At 40.2% G+C, this 20249-nt stretch overlaps 2 protein-coding genes across 6 annotated transcripts in view; both read left to right on the top strand.

Moving 5' to 3' along the window:
* Positions 1–9219, top strand: part of LOC126949232 (C4b-binding protein alpha chain) — a 40437-nt gene extending 31218 nt beyond the window's left edge. For all 3 annotated transcript variants that reach the window (XM_050781880.1, XM_050781889.1, XM_050781897.1), the window contains exons 10-12: positions 5372–5542; positions 8077–8252; positions 8804–9219. In XM_050781880.1, the coding sequence (XP_050637837.1) occupies positions 5372–5542; positions 8077–8252; positions 8804–8977 (521 nt within the window). In that variant the 3' untranslated portion in view covers positions 8978–9219. The remainder of the gene's footprint in view (positions 1–5371; positions 5543–8076; positions 8253–8803) is intronic.
* Positions 9220–12901: 3682 nt separating this feature from the next.
* Positions 12902–20249, top strand: part of LOC126949217 (zona pellucida sperm-binding protein 3 receptor-like) — a 39004-nt gene continuing 31656 nt past the window's right edge. Inside the window, exon 1 of one of the 3 annotated variants that reach the window (XM_050781864.1) lies at positions 12902–13285. Coding sequence is in view for 2 of the 3 variants with exons in the window: in XM_050781871.1 (XP_050637828.1) it covers positions 13578–13636 (59 nt within the window). In the remaining variant the exon portion in view is untranslated. The other 2 variants (XM_050781871.1, XM_050781857.1) reach the window with 2 other exon arrangements.

Here is a 20249-nt window from a genome sequence, read left to right as displayed (position 1 = left end):
GTCAAGCATTGCCTCCCAGCTGGCACTTCAACTGTGCCTTTAATAGGCCATTCGGTGTTTTCACAGGTTGGCAGGTTCTGAGTAATGCAGTATGTGATTTGAGTAGTGGATTCTGTGAGTATGGTCCCAACAACACATCATCTTTGCTGTAAGTGGGTTTTCTAGTTGGATGTAGTGGATCCTATGTCAATGCCAATTGTTCAGACACTCTGTAACCCTAAAGATGACCGTGCTGACTGAGGTTCTGCAAGGAAGAAAGGCAAATCCATGCCTGCAATATTTGTCTAGTTCTATCAGAATACACTTCTCTTCCTTTCACGGTAGAAGAGGTCCAATGTAGTCAACTTGCTAGGAAGTGGCTTTTTGGTTGCCTCAAGTGATGGTATCATACTAGGGACTTAGCATTGTTGTTGGCAGGTTGGAGATTCAGTGACAACAATGAGCCTTGGTGAGTGGGACCCCATGCTGTTGGGTCCATGCTTGTCTTCCATGCATGCCACCACAACCACTCTGCTCCTCCTCCTCTTGTGCCAGGACCCATGAGGCCAATAACAGAGAATAGCTTACCTCAACTAGCTGAGACTTTTTTTTTACTTGGCTGTTTAATACCTTTTCTATTGAGGATGCTCTGGTGTTAACACACAAAATAAAGATCTTCACACTTCCCGCCCACTCTCAAATGTCCACTTACTTGCTCCACCCCAGATCTCTTTGTGCCCAATCTTCCAATCTTTCTCCTTACAGGAGTAGGACCTTGACCAGACAAGCCATTCATTCCATGCCCTGAATCCTAATTTAGCCTATCCTTAGGCCACTTTCTTTAGGTGTACCCTCTATAGCACTTCCTTTCAGGAAGATTACCCCTTACAAGTTGTCTTTCAAGACTGACCTTGATTGGGCTGTAATGCGGCTTCCATTTTAGGAGTGGAGTGAAGGACCAAAGGAGTGAAAGACATGCCATCTCAAAATATGCTGAATTGGAATGTTGAATATTTCAAGTTGAAAACATTAGAGAAATTGAAGTTTCAGAAAGGGCTAGCTGTCTTGTCTCTTTTTGCATGCACAAGCCATAAAGATTCCTCTGGGAGCAGTACTCTACCCTTTCTAGAGCAAGAAACTATATAGCCCTTATCACCAGAGACTGGGAATTAGGGGCTGCAGTGGACCTGAATACTAAAATTCCCAAAGTAGCTTTTATTTTCCACTAGTTTTACAGCCCCTCCCTATACATCTCCTAGTGACTCTCCTAGAAATTTATTGCTCCTAGCCAAATCCCCTTTGTCCTGACATTTCTTCTCAAATTTATTGTTCTTTGTTTACAAAGTATAAAATATCTTGCTTTGGCCACTTCTTCAGACTTTACCTTCTTGGGAAGATCCCCATGTATGTATAAAATCTGTGTGCTTTTCCCTTGTTAATCTACCTAGTGCCAATTTGATTTATAGATCCAGCTGAAGAGCCCACATGAGAGCCAAGGGGATTTGAGATGGAGGTTATCTCTCTCTTCTCTACAACACATACTATGAACCCAAAATATCTGAGACAGGTCTCAATCAATTTAGAAAATTTATGTTGCTGAGGTTGAGGATGTGTCTGTGACACAGCCTCAGGAGGTCCTGATGACTGTGGCCAAGGTGGTAGGGGTACAGCTTGCTTTAATACATTTTAGGGAGACATAATACATGTAAGATTTACACTGGTTTGATCTGGAAGGGTGGGAGAACTCAAAGTGGTGTCGGGGAAGGGGGAGTGGGGCTGGGCTTCTGGATCATAGGTAGATTTTCTGATTGGCAATTGGTTGAATTATTACCAGAAGAAAGGAATATCTGGTTTATGATAAGAGGTTGTGGAGATTTGTTTTGTTTTGCTTTGTTTTGTTTTGAGACAGAGTTTCACCCTGTTGCCTAGACTGGAGTGCAGTGATGCAATCTCAGCTCATGGCAACCTCCACCTCCTGGGTTCAAGAGATTCTCCTGCCTCAGCCTCCTGAGTAGCTGGGATTACAGGCACATGCCACTGTGCCCAGCTAATTTTTGTATTTTTAGTAGAGACAGGGTTTCACCATGTTGGCCGGGCTGTTATTGAACTCCTGACCTGAAGTGATCTGCCCACCTCAGCCTCCTGAAGTGCTGGGGTTACAGGCATGAACCACCGTGCTGAGCCATAAATGTTTCTTATTAGATTTAAGATCTGTGTTGATGTTAATGTTGGATGGGTATAATGGGGAATGTCCAACCCTCTCTTCCATCATGGCCTGAACAAGATGTTCAGGTTAACTCTGGAATGCTCTTGGCCAAGAGGAGGGGTCCATTCAGATGGTTGGGGGACCTTAGAATTTTATTTTTGGTTTACAATACCAAAAATATTTGTGAACCATGCTCAGAGTTTTCCCCATCCGGACAGTTGGTTATATTGGATAACTGCTACAGCCACAACTGTGAGCTAAAGAAGAGGCACTCCTGCCACAGTGGCTGGGCACAGGTAGGAATTGGGCTTTCTATTTGTGCAGCTTGCCTGTGCCAGCTTGTCCTGCCCATGCTCAATCCCAGATGCTCTACTTCCATCTTATAATGAATGGTTGCCTGCTTAACCTTATAACCTGATGGGTCTGACAGACTTGGCTCATGATGGGTGATTCTGGCTGCATGATCACTTGATGACCCACTGTCGGGAGCTTTCTCTATCAGGACGTGGTAACGTGCCAAGAGTTATATTTCAGAAAGCATACAGTCCTCTACTGCAGTGCATGGCCTTGCTTCACGATCTCAATGTTCTATGGTGTAAATGTCCTGTTGATGTTTGCATCTTTTCCTACTACAACCACCTTCAATACACTAGGCTCTGCTGGGTCCTAAGGCTCAAGCAACAGGGTAATTTCACTGCAGACTAGACCTGCTGTTGAGCACTTTCCTACCATGGGCCCCACTCAAACCTGGCAATCATTTGTCCCCCCTAGCCTATGGGTTGGAGCACCATCCTCAAGTATGAATTATGCTGCCTCTAGAATCTGAAAAGTCCTATTTAGGTGCTGTACTACATTCTTCAGAGTGGGATGTGCAATTTGCAATAATTTGACTTTAGTTTGGATGGGATATCTTAGTGTTCCCTGAACCTTGGACCTCTGAAAATTTTATTGATGTGGCAAACACCTGACTCTATTTTTTGTTTTATTTTTTACTTTGGAGCATCATCATGCTAATACCTCTTGCTTATCTGGGGGAATTAACATGATGCCATTGATATATCGGATCAATGTCATGTTCTGTGGATATCCAGATGGTCAAGATATATTCAGACTCTATTATGACATGGGCAGGAGGGTTATCATAGCCCAAAAACAAACCTGCAAATGTGCACTCTTGACACCTTCCATGTATATGCAAACTGTTTCTGCTAGGAAAGGAAAGAAGGGTCTTTGCTGAATCAGTGACCTCATTTACTTGAACTCACATTAATCTGCCCTAGCAAAGATACCACATCTGGTACAATGGCTGCAATAGGAACTAAGATGTGTGGTTTTTTTTTTCAGTGGTATACTGTAGTTCTTCAGAATCCTTCTAATTTTTATAGTAGACAGATAAGAATTTAATGGAAATATAATAGGGATTACCACTCTAATGTCTTTAGCTATTTGAGCAGCACTAATTTTCATGTTCCTCTCTCACCCCAGGAGATATTGTGGTAGTGTTTTTTTCTTTAAATTTACTTTATTTGCCTTGGGGAGAGGGTGAAATGGGTGGGTAGTATCAATTGTTTTCACTTGGTCTTCCTGCATAAGATGGCTCTTACCCCACAGGTCAAGAACCCAATATAGGGGCTGGGCCAACTACCAATTTTGTCTATTCTGACTATACTTTCAAGGATAATGTAAATGACCACAAACTGAACTAATAGGAGAGCTATGATGGTTCTAGGTATCAATGTCAACTCAAGCCCTATGTGTAATAATTTTTGAATTATCGTACCTCTTTTATCAGTGCACAGTTACCTACATAAATAAACATAGGTCCTCTTGGAGGACTGGCAGATTCATTACTGTGCGAACCTTCCAAGATTTTATAGCATCTTCACCCCTGGCAACTGGCTTCATCTTCAATTAATGATTACCAGGCTGGAAAACTGTCCTAGGTTCATATGTTGGGCAAAGGATTGTGACTTTTTATTGGGCCAAATGCCGTTGGTCCCTTGATCATCCATCCTTAATTTCTTTTGATGGTACAAATAAAGTGTGTATTGTTGTTGGCTGCTCATCTGTTTTCACCCCTAAGAATGCTATGGTTTAATCTTCATAACTCTCAGGCATCCCTGGTTGCCTCTCTGACCTTGCAATTCATTATAATGGTTGCATTTATTTAGCTTCTGAGGCATATGAGCAGCTCTCTGACTGCTATGGCTATTAGTGAACCTTTTTCATTAATGACATTTTTTTTTATCATCAGTTCCAGCATTTGATGTTGGTTCTCCTCTTTTCAGGGAGTTCCTTAGAGCTTTGGTAAATATTGTTCCCTCTAGGACTTCCCATGTGGCATAACTACCTGGTGCATTTTTCAGTGTACACAAATGTCCACTCCAGCATATTCACTTCCCTGAGTCATTTAATCTCTTCTTATACCATCTGCCATGTCAATCCCAGCATTTCAGTCTGATTTATTGTGGGCCATCACCTTTTCCATGCTTCTAGGAGCATCTTATTATAGTACTTATAACTGTCATAGTCCACTGGTATAGTACTTTGTCCAACATTCCTGCTGCTCTGCTTTTTTTTTTTTTTTTTTTTTTTTTTTTTTTTAATTTTCTCATGCAGTGTTTGTAGATCTGATAGTATTCCCTTTCAGAGAGGTGCTCTGCACCTGCCATGTTCTCTTGACTATTTCAATGTTCAAGTCACCATTTTCATTTATCCTATGAGCTCTTTTCTATAACGTTTTAAAACACAGGATTTTCTGCCGGGGCATGGATGGACAGTATCGACTGGAAAGCAATGACTCAGAGATGGTGGATGATATAAAATCCTTACAGTTTCTCATGGATGCACATCTCTGCATTTAGCCTGAAAGTGACTAAGTGTACTATGAGTATGATATGACCTAAGGCTGCATGCCAAAATGGTTCCTAAACAATGGAAAGCTGAGTGAACTTGTCAATAAGATGAAGGAAAACCTAAGGGCTATAACTCAAGTCTTTCTATGGTTGCTCAGTCTGAGGTGTACAGGAGGGCAGCACAAATGTCTGGGTTTGGCTACATGCTCTTATGGGCAGCGAGGATGGAAGGACAGAATGATGCCTCCTACAAACTACACATAGTCTGCAATGTGCTACTTGATACACTTTACAAGCTAACGCTCTCTCACTTTTCTGTCTCTCCCTCAAGATTGCAATTTTCCTCCTAAAATTGCCCATGGGCATTATAAACAAGCTAGTGTATACAGTTTTTTCAAAGAAGAGATTATATATGAATGTGATAAAGGCTACGTTCTGGTTGGACAGGCGACACTCTCCTGCAGTAATTCACGCTGGTCAGCTCCAGCCCCTCGATGTAAAGGTAACTCCAGCTTGCTTTTCAGCTCAAGACTAAGTGGGTGGACCTGTCCTGAGAGCACTGAGAGCTAAATTTCTTCCCTGTCAGAGGCAGCATGAAGACATTTGATTTGATTTATATTAAATAACCAATATATGCAAATGGTACCCAATGCAAAAATACATAGGGCATACACAAGCATTAATCTCCTCCATTTCTTTCTCCCAATCACAAAATTCAGCCTTCTTGAGGCAGCCCATACCTGGTTTCTTGTATATTTCCAGAAATATTCTAAAAGCATCACATTTTATCTTAGTGTACCTGTGTCCTGTGGCAAACTTTCCATGGAAACTTGCTCTAGTATGAATATAGGCTCCACTGAGTGAATTATAAACATCGTGAGTGACAGTTATTTCCATTAGAGTCTCGTGCAGGGCAGGCACCACCTGCTATGATATAGATGGTGTGTGTTGGTGGGAGGGGCCAGGGAGGGTGAAGGGGAACTCGTAGTTTGCAGCAATTGTGGGGACAGGAGGAGTTGAGATCAGGTCTGATCTTTACATGCATAGAAGTTTGCTGTCAACATGCATGACTTTGCTGTCAAAAACTTCAATATTTATTTGCCACCATTTTCTCTTTTGTACACAGGAGAATAATAGGCAAGAAGGAAATTTTTTTTATTATACTTTAAGTTCTGGATTACATGTACAGAACATGCAGTTTTGTTACATAGGTACACATATACCCTGGTGGTTTGCTGCACCCATCAACCCGTCACCTACATTAGGTATTTCTCCTAATGTTATCTCTCCCCTAGCCCCCACCCCCCAACAGGCCCCAGCGTGTGATGTTCTCCTCCTTGTGTCCATGTGTTCTCATTGTTCAACTCCCACTTATGAATGAGAACTTGCAATGTTTGGTTTTCTGATCTTGTGATAGCTTGCTAAGAATGATGGTTTCCAGCTTCATCTATGTCCCTGCAAAGGACATGAACTCATCCTTTTTATGGCTGTGTAGTATTCCACGGTGTATATGTGCCACAGTTTCTTAGTCCAGTCTACCATTGATGGACATTTGGGTTGGTTCCAAGTCTTTGCTATTGTGAATAATGCTGCAGTAAGCATATGTGTGCATGTTTCTTTATCATAGAATGATTTCTAATCCTTTGGGTGTATGCCCGGTAGTGGGATTGCTGGGTCAAATGGTATTTCTAGTTATAGATCCTTGAGGAATTGCCACACCTGTCTTCCATCATCGTTGAACTAATTTACACTCCACCAACAGTGTAAAAGCATTTCTATTTTTCCACAACCTCTCCAGCATCTGTTGTTTCCTGACTTTTTAATGATCACCCTTCTAACTGGCGTGAGATGGCATCTCATTGTGGTTTTGGTTTGCATTTCTCTAATGACCAGTGATGATGAGTATTTTTTCATATGTCTGTTGGCTGCATAAATGTCTGCAAGAAGGAAATTTTTATACATAGAATCTTGCAGCAATCAAGACTGTGAGTGAGAGTTACCTTGTTGGGATTCTGGGGTCACATACCTTCTTTTGGATATATCCTGTCGTGGAAACAATAATGCTGGAGAGGATGTGGAGAAATAGGAACACTTTACACCGTTGGTGGGAGTGTAAATTAGTTCAACCATTGTGGAAGACAGTGTGGCAATTCCTCAAGGATCTAGAACTAAAATACCATTTGACCCAGCACTCCCATTACTGGGTATATACTCAAAGGATTATTAATCATTCTACTATAATGACACATGCACATGTATGTTTACTGCAGCACTATTCACAATAACAAAGACTTGGGACCAATCCAAATGCGCATCAATGATAGACTGAATAAAGAAAATATGGCACATATACACCATGGAATACTATGCAGCCATAAAAAAGAATGAGTTTATGTCCTTTGCAGGGACATGGATGAAGCTGGAAACCATTATTATCAGCAAACTAACACAGGAACAGAAACCAAACACCACATATTCTCACTCATAAATGGGAGTTGAACAGTGAGAACACACAGACACAGGGAGGGAAACATCACACACTAGGGCCTGTCTGGGGGTGGGGCGCAAGGGGAGGGATAGCATTAGGAGAAATACCTAATGTAGATGACGGGTTGATGGGTGCAGTAAACCACCATGGCACATGTATACCTATGTAACAAACCTGCAGATTCTGCACATGTATCCCAGAACTTAAAGTATAATAAAAAAAGAAATATGCTGTCATATTATATGAAAATGTTACCATCTTGAGCAAGTGTCTTAACATATCTCAACTGTCTCTTAGATAAAATAGGAATAGTAACAGTGCTCATTTCATAGGGCTGCCAGGAGACTTAAATGATAGCAACATAAAGGGCTTAGCAGAAGTCTGATAGGTAGTCATACTCAATAAAATGCTAATATGATTGCTTTCAAATGAAGAGAAAGATAGAGCAATTAGCAGAACTAGATACAGTTCATTCTTATTATCTGAGACTGTTGTCATGTCCTTCTTCATAGATTTACAGATTTCTTAAAAATATGCTTCCGTTACAGCTCTGTGTCTGAAACCAGAATTAGTGAACGGAAGGTTGTCTGTGGATAAGAATCAGTATGTTGAGCCTGAAAATGTCACCGTCCAATGTGATTCTGGCTATGGTATCGTTGGTCCCAAAAGCATCACTTGCTCTGAGAACAGAACCTGGTACCCAGAGGTGCCCAGGTGTGAGTGGGTAAGTGGCACAATTCAAGGAAGGTCTGCGCTGTCAACCCCTACAAATGGTGGCATCCCCTAGAGCTCTGTACCACTCAACAATGGTGAAATCTGACTTGTCAGGATTCATTTCTGACTCACTCCCACTCAAAGAAACTCTTTTTGACTTGAAGCATTCTGGTAAGTTAGGGGTGGCAAGTTCTCCTGTTCTCACTTGAGAACAGCAAAAACTGAGCCCTTACAGAGCAGGGTTTCATAGACCCGGTAGTACCGATTCCTAACTTAACTTTTGCTAAGCTATATAATATATTGTTGTTCCTTTCTGGATGGTCAGCAAAAACAGCCTCTGTTACCATGGGGGCCTTCTGGACAGCTGTCTCAGAACAGATCCATGTTCCCCTGGGGAAGACTGTGGTGGGACCCAAGTGATTTCTTGTTTTCCCAGCCTCAACCACCAGTCTGAGGTTGGTCTTGGTTCAATCCTGTAGTCCTTTCACTGTCAGGATCCACTCTCCTTCATGATTAGGAGAGAAGCTTCTCAATCTCACCCACCACTTATATCTCTTTTAGGAGACCCCTGAAGGCTGTGAACAAGTGCTCGCAGGCAAAAGACTCATGCAGTGTCTTCCAAACCCAGAGGATGTGAAAATGGCCCTGGAGGTGTATAAGCTGTCTCTGGAAATTGAACAACTGGAACTACAGAGAGACAGGGCAAGACAATCCACTTGGGATAAAGAACTATAATTTTTCTCAAAAGAAGGAGGAAAAGGTGCCTTGCTGGCTTGCCTCTTGCAAATCAATACAGATCAGTTTAGCAAATCTACTGTCAATTTGGCAGTGATATTCATCATAATAAATATCTAGAAATGATAATTTGCTAAAGTTTGGTGCTTTGAGATTGTGAAATTATTAATCATTCTGTGTGTGGCTTATATTTTTGCTTTTCAAGACACAAAGCACAATTTTTTTTCTCAATTAAAAATGTACATTATAAAAAACTATTTTGTCTTTGTGGTCATTTAGGACTCTGTGAAATAAGCGTCCTTAAAAAATCCATAATATAAAGTTAATACATTTGTTTTACTGTTTGGGCCACAAAAAATAGGTACTTGGATTTTTTGTTTGTTTGTTTGTTTGTTTTTTGAGATGGAGTCTCACTCTGTTGCTCAGGCTGGAGTGCAGTGATCTTGGCTCACTGCAACCTCCACCTCCCAGGTTCACGTGATTCTCCTTCCTCAGCCTCCTGAGTAGCTGGGATTACAGGTGCGTACCACCATGCCTGGCTAATTTTTGTATTTTTAGTGGAGACGGGGTTTCACCACTTTGGCCAGGCTGGTCTTGAACTCCTGACCTCAAGTGATCTGCCCACTTCGGCCTCCCAAAGTGCTGGGATTACAGGTGTGAGCCACCATGCCTGGCCATACTTGGGTTCTCATCCTGGACAGACTGCCTTTACTCCACAGTTTCATGTGTGCACTGTACTCACGTCCTCCCTGGTGAAGTTAAATGTCAACACACCCCCAAAGCCTCATCCATTCTCCCCCTCTGGGGGAGTCACGCTTTCCCCTGAGCCCCTGTGCATGTTGTCTCTTTCACTCATGCCGCATCTCCACTACTGCCTTCCATGAAGGAAGTTTACTTTTATGTCTGAACTCCTCATTCCAACCCCAGAGAAGGAACTTTGAGAGACAGATGAAGATCAAGCCCGCATGTCAGCCCTCTGCATATTCTCAAGTCTTCTATCTGATTTGGTCACCACTTTCCTTAATATTAAATTAAAACAGATTGAGCAACTGCCTCACACAGGAAGAGATACCCCATATCAAACTTCCTTATATCTCTGGATACTCTAGAAGCTTTTATTCCTTTAAGTCATCACTTATTCTGACTCTTGCTTCCTGTGCAGTCTCTTTCTCACTCTTTTTTTTTTTTGAGACGAGCTCCTCTGGCTGTCTTTTCTCTCCCTGCACACAGAAATCTGGCCTTTTGAACACTGGCCTTTTTGGCTTAATTTTCCCAAAGTTCTGTGAAGGAAATGGCATTATGGCAGGCTTTCACTGAACTTTAGACGTAACAGAGGAGGTGGAGCTGTTGGAGAAACCCACTGCTATAGTTTGAATGTTTGTCCCCTCCAAACTCGCTTTGAAAGTAAATCCCTAGTGTGGAACTATTGAAAGGTGGGGTTTTTAAGAGGTGGCTGGTTCATGAGGGTTCTGTCCTGATGAATGGATTAAACCATTCATAGATGAATATTTCATGTGCTAATGAGAAGAATGTGTTTCCGCAGCTGTTATCACAGAAGTGGGACTGGTGGCTTTGTAAGAAGAGGAAGAGATACCTGAGTTAGTATGCTCAGCCCCCTTGCCATGTAATGCCCTGTGCCACCTTGGGACCCTGCAGAGTCCCCACCAAGAAGGCCTTCACCAGATGCCGAGCCGTGGACTTGGATTTCCCAGCCTTGAGAATTGTAAAAAATACTTCTTTTTGTTTACAAATTGCCCAGTTTCAGATGTTCTGTTATAAGCAACAGAAAATAGATTAAGACGCCCACTTAGCATCAAACATATCTATCTATGATCTTAAAAGCCATTACCTATGAAGCTACTAGGAATTTCTTGGTTTAATGTTTATTTTTGAATTTCTCCTGATCCAAGAATTTGTGAGCAACTAGTTTCCCTGAAAGGTGGTTCCAGAAAACACTGTGAGTGAGTGGGCAGTAAGATGGGGAAGAGAAGAAAACCCATGAGGGAACATTGTTGAGGGGGTTATTTCATTGCCAACTGGGACTCAATCATGCTAGAATCATCTGAGAGCATGTCGAATCCAACTCTGAGTTGTCTTCCTCAGGATGAAGACCTGGGTATTTTTCTGCCTATTCTCTTCTCTCACCGGTGAAGTTTTGCCCCAGTAGCAATGGCTTCCAGACCCAAGGGATCTACACTGTAGGCTGGCTAAGCAGGCTCCAAGGTTGGGGATTACCATTACGCAGAAAGACATGGGTAACCAATGGCACCTATGAGACCATTTGCAGTAATCTCTAGAGTAGGTCAAGGGCATATGGCCAGGGTACAGATGGTCTCTTCTACAATTGCCTTTTCTGTATGGTCCTATCTGTTGACTAAGAACTATGGCATCGGCCAGTCTCTATTGGCTTACAGAAATATCACTAACTTTTTTGTATTAATGCTGAATCTTGCAACTTTACTGAATTTATTTATCAATTCTAACAGTTGTTTGATGGAGTCTTCATGTTTTTCTAAATATAAGATAATGTCATCTACAAACAGGGACATTTTGACTTCTTCCTTTCCAATCTGAATGTTTTTTCTTCCCCTTTTGCTTGTCTAATTGCTTAGACTAGGATTTCCAGTACTATGTTGAATAGAAGTGGTGAAACTTGGCATCTTTGTTTTGTTCTAGATCTTAGAAGAAAGGCTTTCAACTTTTCCCCATTCAGTATGGTATTAGGTATGGGTTTGTGACTTATGGCCTTTTTTGTTTTTAGGTACTTGGTATAATTTTGATTTCTAAAAATTTGTTGTGACTTGTGTATGTTATGGCCTAACATAGAGTCTATCCTGGAGAATATTTCATGTGGTAATGAGAAAATGTGTTTCTGCAGCTGTTAGATGACATGTTCTGTAAATATCAATTTGTTCCATTTGGTATAGTGTGTAGTTTAACTCCAAAGTTTGTTTGTTGATTTACTGTCTGGATTATCTGTTTATTGCTGAAAGTGGCGTGGGTGTTTTGTCTTTGAGCTTGCTGAATCTTTTTTTTTTTTTTCTGTCACTCAGGCTAGAGTGCAGTGGTACAACCATAGGTCACAGTAACCTTGAACCCTGGAGCTTAAATGACTCTCCCATCTCAGCCTCCTGAGGAGCTAGGACTACAGGCATGCACTACAATGGCTGGCTTTTTTTTAAGAGACAAGGAGTCTTATTATATTCCCCAGGCTGGTCTCAAACTCCTGGTCTCAAGCAATACTCTTGCCTTGGCCTCCCAAAGTGCTGGGATTATAGGCATAAGGCACTGTGTTAGGGCCCAGGCTTGCTGATTCTTTCCTTTGTTTGATCAGGTCTGCTGATGAAGTTTTCTGTTGAGTTTTTCAGTTCAGTTATTGCATTATTTATTTCTAGAATTTCGATTTGGTTTTTAAAAGTTGTTCCTAGGCTGGGCATGTTGGCTCATGCCTGTAATCCCAGTGCTTTGAGAGGCCAAAGGGAGAGGATCGCTTGAGCCCAGGTGTTTGAGACCAGCCTGAGCAATATAGGGAGACCCTGTCTCCACAAAAAATTTAAAAATTAGCCAGGCATTCTGGCATGTGCCTGTAGCAGTCACTTGGGAGACTGAGGCTGAAGGATCACTTGAGACCAGAAATTCGAGATGGCATTGAGCTATGATCATACTACTGCCCTCCAAGTTGGGTGAAAAAGTGAGACCCCCATCTCTAAAAGACAGACATCAAATAAAAATTGTTCTTATTTCTTTGTCAGATTTCTTATTTTGTTTCTAGATTGTTTTATAAATTGTATTTAATTTTCTCTTCTTTTTTTGTGATTCCCTGAACTTTTAAAAGAGGGTTATTATTAATTATTTGTCAGACAGTTCACAGATCTTTAATTCTTCAGGGTCTATTACCAGAGCTTTGTTGGTTTTTTTCCCTGATTTTTTTTCAATCCTGTGTCTTTACATTGATGCCTGTGCATTGGAAGAAATGGCCACCTCTTCCAACTTTTGCAGGTGTTCTTTGGTGGTGTTAGACTTTTATTACTTAACATTAGAACTTTATTTGCTGGCCTGTAGTTGCTTCCCATTCTGGGAAGGATTTATATTGAGCACCAGAACTTAAACACTTCCCTGGAACTAAATTACTGCCCTTTCATTGTTTCCCAGTCTGGGGAAGACTTATTGTGAGTACCAGAACTTATAGCTTGCACAGGAACTTAAACACAGACTTGCAGTGGTTTCCAGGTCTGGGGAAGACTTAAGAGAGCACCAGAATTTCATCACTGACTTTTCAGTTGCTTCCAGGTCAGGGGAAAGTTCCATGTAAGCATCCGGGCTGTGTGGGAAATCTGACCAGGGACTCAGGCCTTGCCATGGGTTGTATCCCATGAAGCACTATGGCACTGTCCAGTCTCCTTCGTGTGATGCCCAGCTGATTTATATGCAGAGTAGCCACCAAGATCCACATGCTAGTTCCTGTGATAAGCACCCCTTCCCCCCACTTGTCTTCAATTCACCCCGGGTGGTTCAGCCCTCCTGGCATTCCCAGTGCTTCCTGTGGGACAGGACTGCAGTGGGCTTCCCATGAAAATTCCCAGACCAGTGGGAAGGTAGAATGTCCACTTCCAGTTCCCTCCTCCCACCTTGGAAACTGTGGGTCCAGGGAAGTTCTCCGTGAGTGGTGGTTATGCCAGCTTAGGGGAGAGGGTGGCACAGTCTAAAATGGCCATTTTACCAGTTGTGGTTTTGTTGTAGGAGCTTTCTCCTCTTCTCTCTCAGATTCTGGTGAATTCAAGGTGGTGTTCTTGTCTTTGAATAATTGCAAGTTGTACTTTTGTGGGGACAAGTGGTGCTGAGGATCTTCTGTTCCACCAACTGTAAATGAACTAATTTCATAAATAAAATTAAAATTTCCACTATCCAGAAAGTCACCTTCCACACCATTTTATGAGTGGATAAGATGGGTAATTATGTATGCTTATATTTTCATGTTATTAACATGCTTAAACAAAGAGTTATCCACCCCAAGTCTCAGTCTTTAAGAGTACAGAAGAAACAGTTGAGGTTTTTAAATACTAGCCCTTTGCCCTTTATTTTTCCTTTCTTACCATTCTTTAATAATATAAAGGAGTAGTGTTGACTTATTTTCACATAGATTTAAATTATCCTTCTATTCTTTAATTTATCCTTTCATTTAAATCCCTCTAAAAATTATTTAAAATAAATACATATATATATTCTAACAAATATTAAAACAATAAAGGTAAGTATAGAGAGCTTACTTCCATTATATTATCCATTTTTCTCTTTCCATTTTAAATTTAAATTTCACATTTAAGATTTTAACTTTGTGCATAATTCTATAAATTGTAAACCATGTTAGAAATGCATCTATTTCTTGACCTATCAACTTTATTTATTTTTAAAATTAAGATATATTCATGTTTAACAAATTAGCATATTATCTGGTGTACACAATTCCCTTTCCCTACTCCCAGAGAACCACTGTCATATCTTGCAACTTTTTTTTTCTGATATTTACCTTCATATTTTAAGATAATAGGTTTTTTCTGTTTGTCTTAGATTATTCATTTTAGCTGCTATCTATTGATTACAGATATTTAATCATCTTCTAATATACCACCTGCTTTTCCTATTTCTTTCAATATAATTATTGCATAATTTGGTTACATCAGTAATAACTTTTACAGGTTATGACTATGCAGTATACCAAATAGTATTTTGTGAGCATGTTTCCTTTCTTTTGTTTTAATATGTTGTCTATAATGTCCTTTTCCAGTAATGTTTGTTTGCTTGCTTGTTTTGTTTTCTATATTCCTATTTACATTTTCTCCTAAATGCTCCAAGAGATTTTTCAGTCTACCAAATGTATTCCAAATCTTGAGATATCATATGCTTTATTAATTCCTTTCTTATTCTCATGTACCTTTCTTCCAAAGCCCTAGAAACAGACCTTGAAACAAGAATTAAAGTGTAGGTAATTTGTTTAGGAGGTGCAGGAAACACCAGGAGAGAAAGCCAGTGAGATATGAAAACAAAGGCAACCAAATAGGATATGTTAGGAAGCTAGTTAGGATGACTGAAGTCTCATCCCAAGGGAAACTGGTAAAGACGGTGAACTCGCACCTCAGAGTAATCATAGCTCAGGGTAGGGAGCTGGGATATTTATACATACTTCCATCAGTTGTTAATTGAGGTCTGCTTCTGTAAGGTGTTATCTTCAGTTTATCCTGCTAATTGCAAATCAGAGTAACCTTCGATGGTTGTGGAAAAAGCCTGGGTAAAAGGAAACAGATATCAGGCAGTTGGAAGTTGTTCAGAGTGTGCTAAAGTGGCAGGGCCCTCGTGATACTGACAGGACAGTGACAGGACCTGCTACCCTCTACAACAAGCAATGGATGCTCTCAAATCTGTAGACTTGCCTTCCTGCCCTGTCTTTACTTCGTTGACTCATGTTCTCTTTCTTATTTCCTCATTTTGTTGGAGCACATCCTCCAGGAACTGCCTAAGAAATGATGTATAGGAAGTAAACTATTGAGTGAACTCCTGTATTCTTGAAACCGTCTGTTTTCACACTTGATTGATACTATTTTCACACTTGATTGAAACTATTTTCACACTTGATTGATAGTTTGGCTGGGCATAGCAGGCTGGGTAAAGTGTTATTTTTCCTCCCGTTTTAAAGGAATTTATCTACTGTTTTAATATATTCCATATAGCTATTGAGAAGTCAGAAGACATCCTGATTTATGACCTGATTTTTCCTCAACTCTGGAAGCTTTTATGATACAATCTTTACTCATGGTGTTCTAAAATACCACATTGGTATACTTTACTGTATGATTTATTTTCATTTATTATGCTAATTCTTGATGGGCTCTTTCACTCTGTAAACTCATATCCTTTTATTCTGAGAAATTTTCTTATAAAATGTTTTCAGTAACATTTCTTCACTGTTGTCTCTTTTCATGGAAACCAAAATCATTTGGTATTGGACCTCCTTGTTAATTATTGGATTTAGTTATGTTTTCTGTTTTCATTCTTACCTTCAATTCTCCAAACACTTTTTTGGAGATTTCCTTGACTTCATTGTTTTTTTGCTGACTTTTTCCATTTCTTTTAAGAACACTTTCTAACATTTTCCAAAGAATTTTTAAAAATTGTTTTCTGTTTTTTAAAAAATAGTAATCCTGTTCTTTCCATCTAGATTCATTATTGTCTCTATGGAGCTATTTTGGAATAGGGAAGTATGATTTTGCTCCCTGCAAACCTCTGTTAATGATCATTGGTCAGCAGTTGTTCTTTAAGAGCAAGGCCTAAATAATCTCATTTAAAGTTCTGTGTATGTGAACAAATTTTGCTGGCAGCAGGCTAACTTGCAGCATGATGGGACAGTGAGGCATTTTAAATTAACTTGTGGCTATAACAGAGAGTGTTAATTGTTTGCCTGTATTAACCTCTATTTTTACTTTAAGTAATAGAACCACTTCTACCATTTTAAGTATCAGCAGGGCAAAGGGTTTCTCAACTAGTCCCTCCCTTGGAGCAACCTCCCAATAAATGCGACTTGCTTGTCACCTCTTAAAAAGGAAGCTTCTTTCTCTCCCCTTCCTATTTTTCATACTCTTGAGGGCTGAAATGCTGATAGGGTGCATGAGAGCTAGCTTCTGCCTTGTTGAGAAGGACAGCATCCTAGGGGATATTAAAGCAACAAGGAGAAAAGGCCCTAGTCCCTAGTTGACCATGTGGAGCAGTACTGCCTTCCATCCTGAATGGGTTTTTGCCTATGAACTGTTTTTGAAAGAAAAATAAAGTTTTACCTGCTCTGAGTCACTGAGTTTTTGGTTGTCCTATCTAATGACAAGTATAGGGCAATGAATATCCAAATACTGATGTTTATAGGTGTCTTCTCTGTTGCTGCCCAGTTGCTCCAGAGAGGGAACTTCTGTTTTTTTGCCTGTTTACAACTTGAATTTACAATTTAAATTTCTCCCTTGCAAGATGAGGCATTACTGCTTCTGTACTTTTTTTTTTTATATATACTTTAAGTTCTAGGGTACATGTGCATAACGTGCAGGTTTGTTACATATGTATACTTGTGCCATGTTGGCATACTGCACCCATCAACTCATCAGCACCCATCAACTCGTCATTTACATCAGTTATAACTCCTAATGCCATCTCTCCCCACTCCTTCCTCCCAATAATAGGCCCCGGTGTGTGATGTTCCCCTTCCCGAGTCCAGGTGATCTCATTGTTCAGTTCCCACCTATGAGTGAGAACATGCAGTGTTTGGTTTTCTGTTCTTGCGATAGTTTGCTGAGAGTGATGGTTTCCAGCTGCATCCATGTCCCTACAAAGCACACAAACCCATCCTTTTTCATGGCTGCATAGTATTCCATGGTGTATATGTGCGACATTTTCTTAATCCAGTCTGTCACTGATGGACATTTGGGTTGATTCTAAGTCTTTGCTATTGTGAATAGTGCCACAATAAACATACGTGTGCATGTGTCTTTATAGCAGCATGATTTATAATCCTTTGGGTATATACCCAGTAATGGGATGGCTGGGTCATATGGTACATCTAGTTCTAGATCCTTGAGGAATCGCCATACTGTTTTCCATAATGGTTGAACTAGTTTACAATCCCACCAACAGTGTAAAAGTGTTCCTATTTCTCCACATCCTCTCCAGCACCTGTTGTTTCCTGACTTTTTAATGTTTGCCATTCTAACTGGTGTGAGATGGTATCTCATTGTGGTTTTGATTTGCATTTCTCTGATGGCCAGTGATGACGAGCATTTTTTCATGTGTCTGTTGGCTGTATGAATGTCTTCTTTTGAGAAATGTCTGTTCATATCCTTTGCCCACTTTTTGATGGGGTTGTTTGTTTTTTTCTTGTAAATTTGTGTGAGTTCTTTGTAGGTTCTGGATATTAGCCCTTTGTCAGATGAGTAGATTGCAAAAATTTTCTCCCATTCTGTAGGTTGCCTGTTCGCTCTGAAGGTAGTTTCTTTTGCTGTGCAGAAGCTCTTTAGTTTAATGAGATCCCATTTGTCAATTTTGGCTTTTGTTGCAGTTGCTTTTGGTGTTTTAGACATGAAGTCCTTGCCCATGCCTATGTCCCGAATGGTATTTCCTAGGTTTTCTTCTAGGATTTTTATGGTATTAGGTCTAACATTTAAGTCTCTAATCCATCTTGAATTAATTTTCGTATAAGGAGTAAGGAAAGGATCCAGTTTCAGCTTTCTACTTATGGCTAGCCAATTTTCCCAGCACCATTTATTAAATAGGGAATCCTTTCCCCATTTCTTATTTTTCTGTACTTTTAAAAATTCTGTTTCTCCCTCTATTCCTCAGGCTATTTCTATCACCACATTACTTTTGTACTATCAAATTGAGAGAACTTTCCTGAAATGATTGCTCCTGTCTCTAAAAGGCACAGCAGTTGCGTTTGTCTGCTTGCTTTAAGTTAAATGTTTTTCTTTACACTATGACTAACTAGTTCATCTATTTCCTTCAGAAGTTCACTCACAGTGGTGCTGAATAATTATACCAGGAATAAAACATGTATAGGTTATTTGGAATGTGAATCTGGTGTTAAAGTTTAGTTGAGCCTGAGAAAAGTAAACTACGAAACCCCTGCTGCCAAATATCGTTCTTTGACCACAAGAAAATAAATTAAAACGAAGTGAATTCTTTCTAGTCCAGGTTTAATAACTGTGAGGAGAAAGCAATTGGTAAGCTAGAGGCGCTGCCCTAAAAAAGTTATAACTAAAGAGAGACTATTTTGATTACATTACCATTTTATATTTTGGGCACTAAAAAAGAGGGATGCTATTTTCTAATATTTCTCTGAATTCAGGAATAACCCTTCCTAGTACTGTTTCTGCCAATTTTAACCAATAAGTGATCTTCTGATACCGAGTCTATTTGCATATTTAGGGATATAGTGAATTCTCCTTTATTTAAAAAATAATACTCTTTATTAAAAATGTAAATACATTGAATAGATTATGTAATTAAAAATTATTTCCACAAAATTATTTTCCCTCAGAAACTTTTATGCCATTTATTTCAATACCAAGTAGAAGCTTATTACAAGTTTTAGATTATCCCAAAATGTCTGAGTGTCAGCCTGGGTCCAATCAGGAGACAGAAACCAAACAGTGATTTAAATAGGGGAAATTTAATATACAGAATTACTAAACTCTGATAAAAAACTAATTATAAAATTTAAGAAAACTCTCTATGGTATTCTAGGGCTGAGGCAAGGCACTCAAGGGAGACAAACTGCAATGAGGTGCCCTTTCCCAAGGCTGGGGTTTAGACTTCATTAAAAAAGGTATTGTTGCAATCCACTGGATGCCAGAGAAGTTTACTAGTTGCCTGGACAAAAGCTGGTCTGTGGTCATTGGGCAAGTAGAAACCAAATATCTAGAATAGAGGCAGACTATAGGTGTGCTCCACCTGGTGGCTACATGCATAGGCCTGCAGATAGGGCTGGGGTCGCTGGAACATGAGCTATCTGTGAGGGGGACCTCAGATAGTGGCCAGATGGGCAGGTGTGCAGAAGGAAAAGTGACCCCAGTAGCAAGCCTTCAAGGCAGAGAAAGCACAGAGGCAAGTAGGTGGTCAGGTGTGCCGGCATGAAGAGGGAGTAGGGGTGCTGTTGTGGTAAGAGTCTTGGAGAAGTATCCATCAGAAGAACCACGGGAAAGTGACAGCCAGTTTGGTCCGGGACCAACAGATTGCCAGGGGATAGTGCATTCTGGGAAGACGGCCTAGGGCAGACTACCCCCGTATATCTTACTAACCCATCATGTAGCAGCAGGAAACAGCAGGAGAATCTTTGCTTCCTGCAATGTCCCTTGAGCATCCTCTAATGAGAATATTAAACATCTTTCTCGCTGTAAAGGATTAATACTTAAGGGAATTTCATCCATTATCACAGAACTGTAATAAACGGTGAGTTTGTATCGGAGAGGAAATGCATTGATAACTGGCACGACACGTATAACTTCATGATGATAAAATAAAAATGCAAAGTCAAACCACTCAAGGATTGCTTAGAGTGCCACCTGTGGAGGAGGAAGTACTGGAAGAGTAGCAGCAATTTCACTAAAATTTAGACTTATAAGTAATTTTGTTGAGTTTATTTTCAGTCAAGGAAAAATGATTATATATTTCCTACTATTGGTAAAAAGAAAGAGTTTTGAAAGAGGAACTTACTTTCACTAATTAAAATAGAAAAACTTAAAAT

The sequence above is a fragment of the Macaca thibetana genome, chromosome 1 (assembly GCF_024542745.1).
Source record: "Macaca thibetana thibetana isolate TM-01 chromosome 1, ASM2454274v1, whole genome shotgun sequence".
Classification (NCBI taxonomy): Eukaryota; Metazoa; Chordata; class Mammalia; order Primates; family Cercopithecidae; genus Macaca; species Macaca thibetana.
The sequence above is the reverse complement of the archived record's forward strand: the minus strand, read 5'-3'. Positions and strand labels throughout refer to the sequence as shown.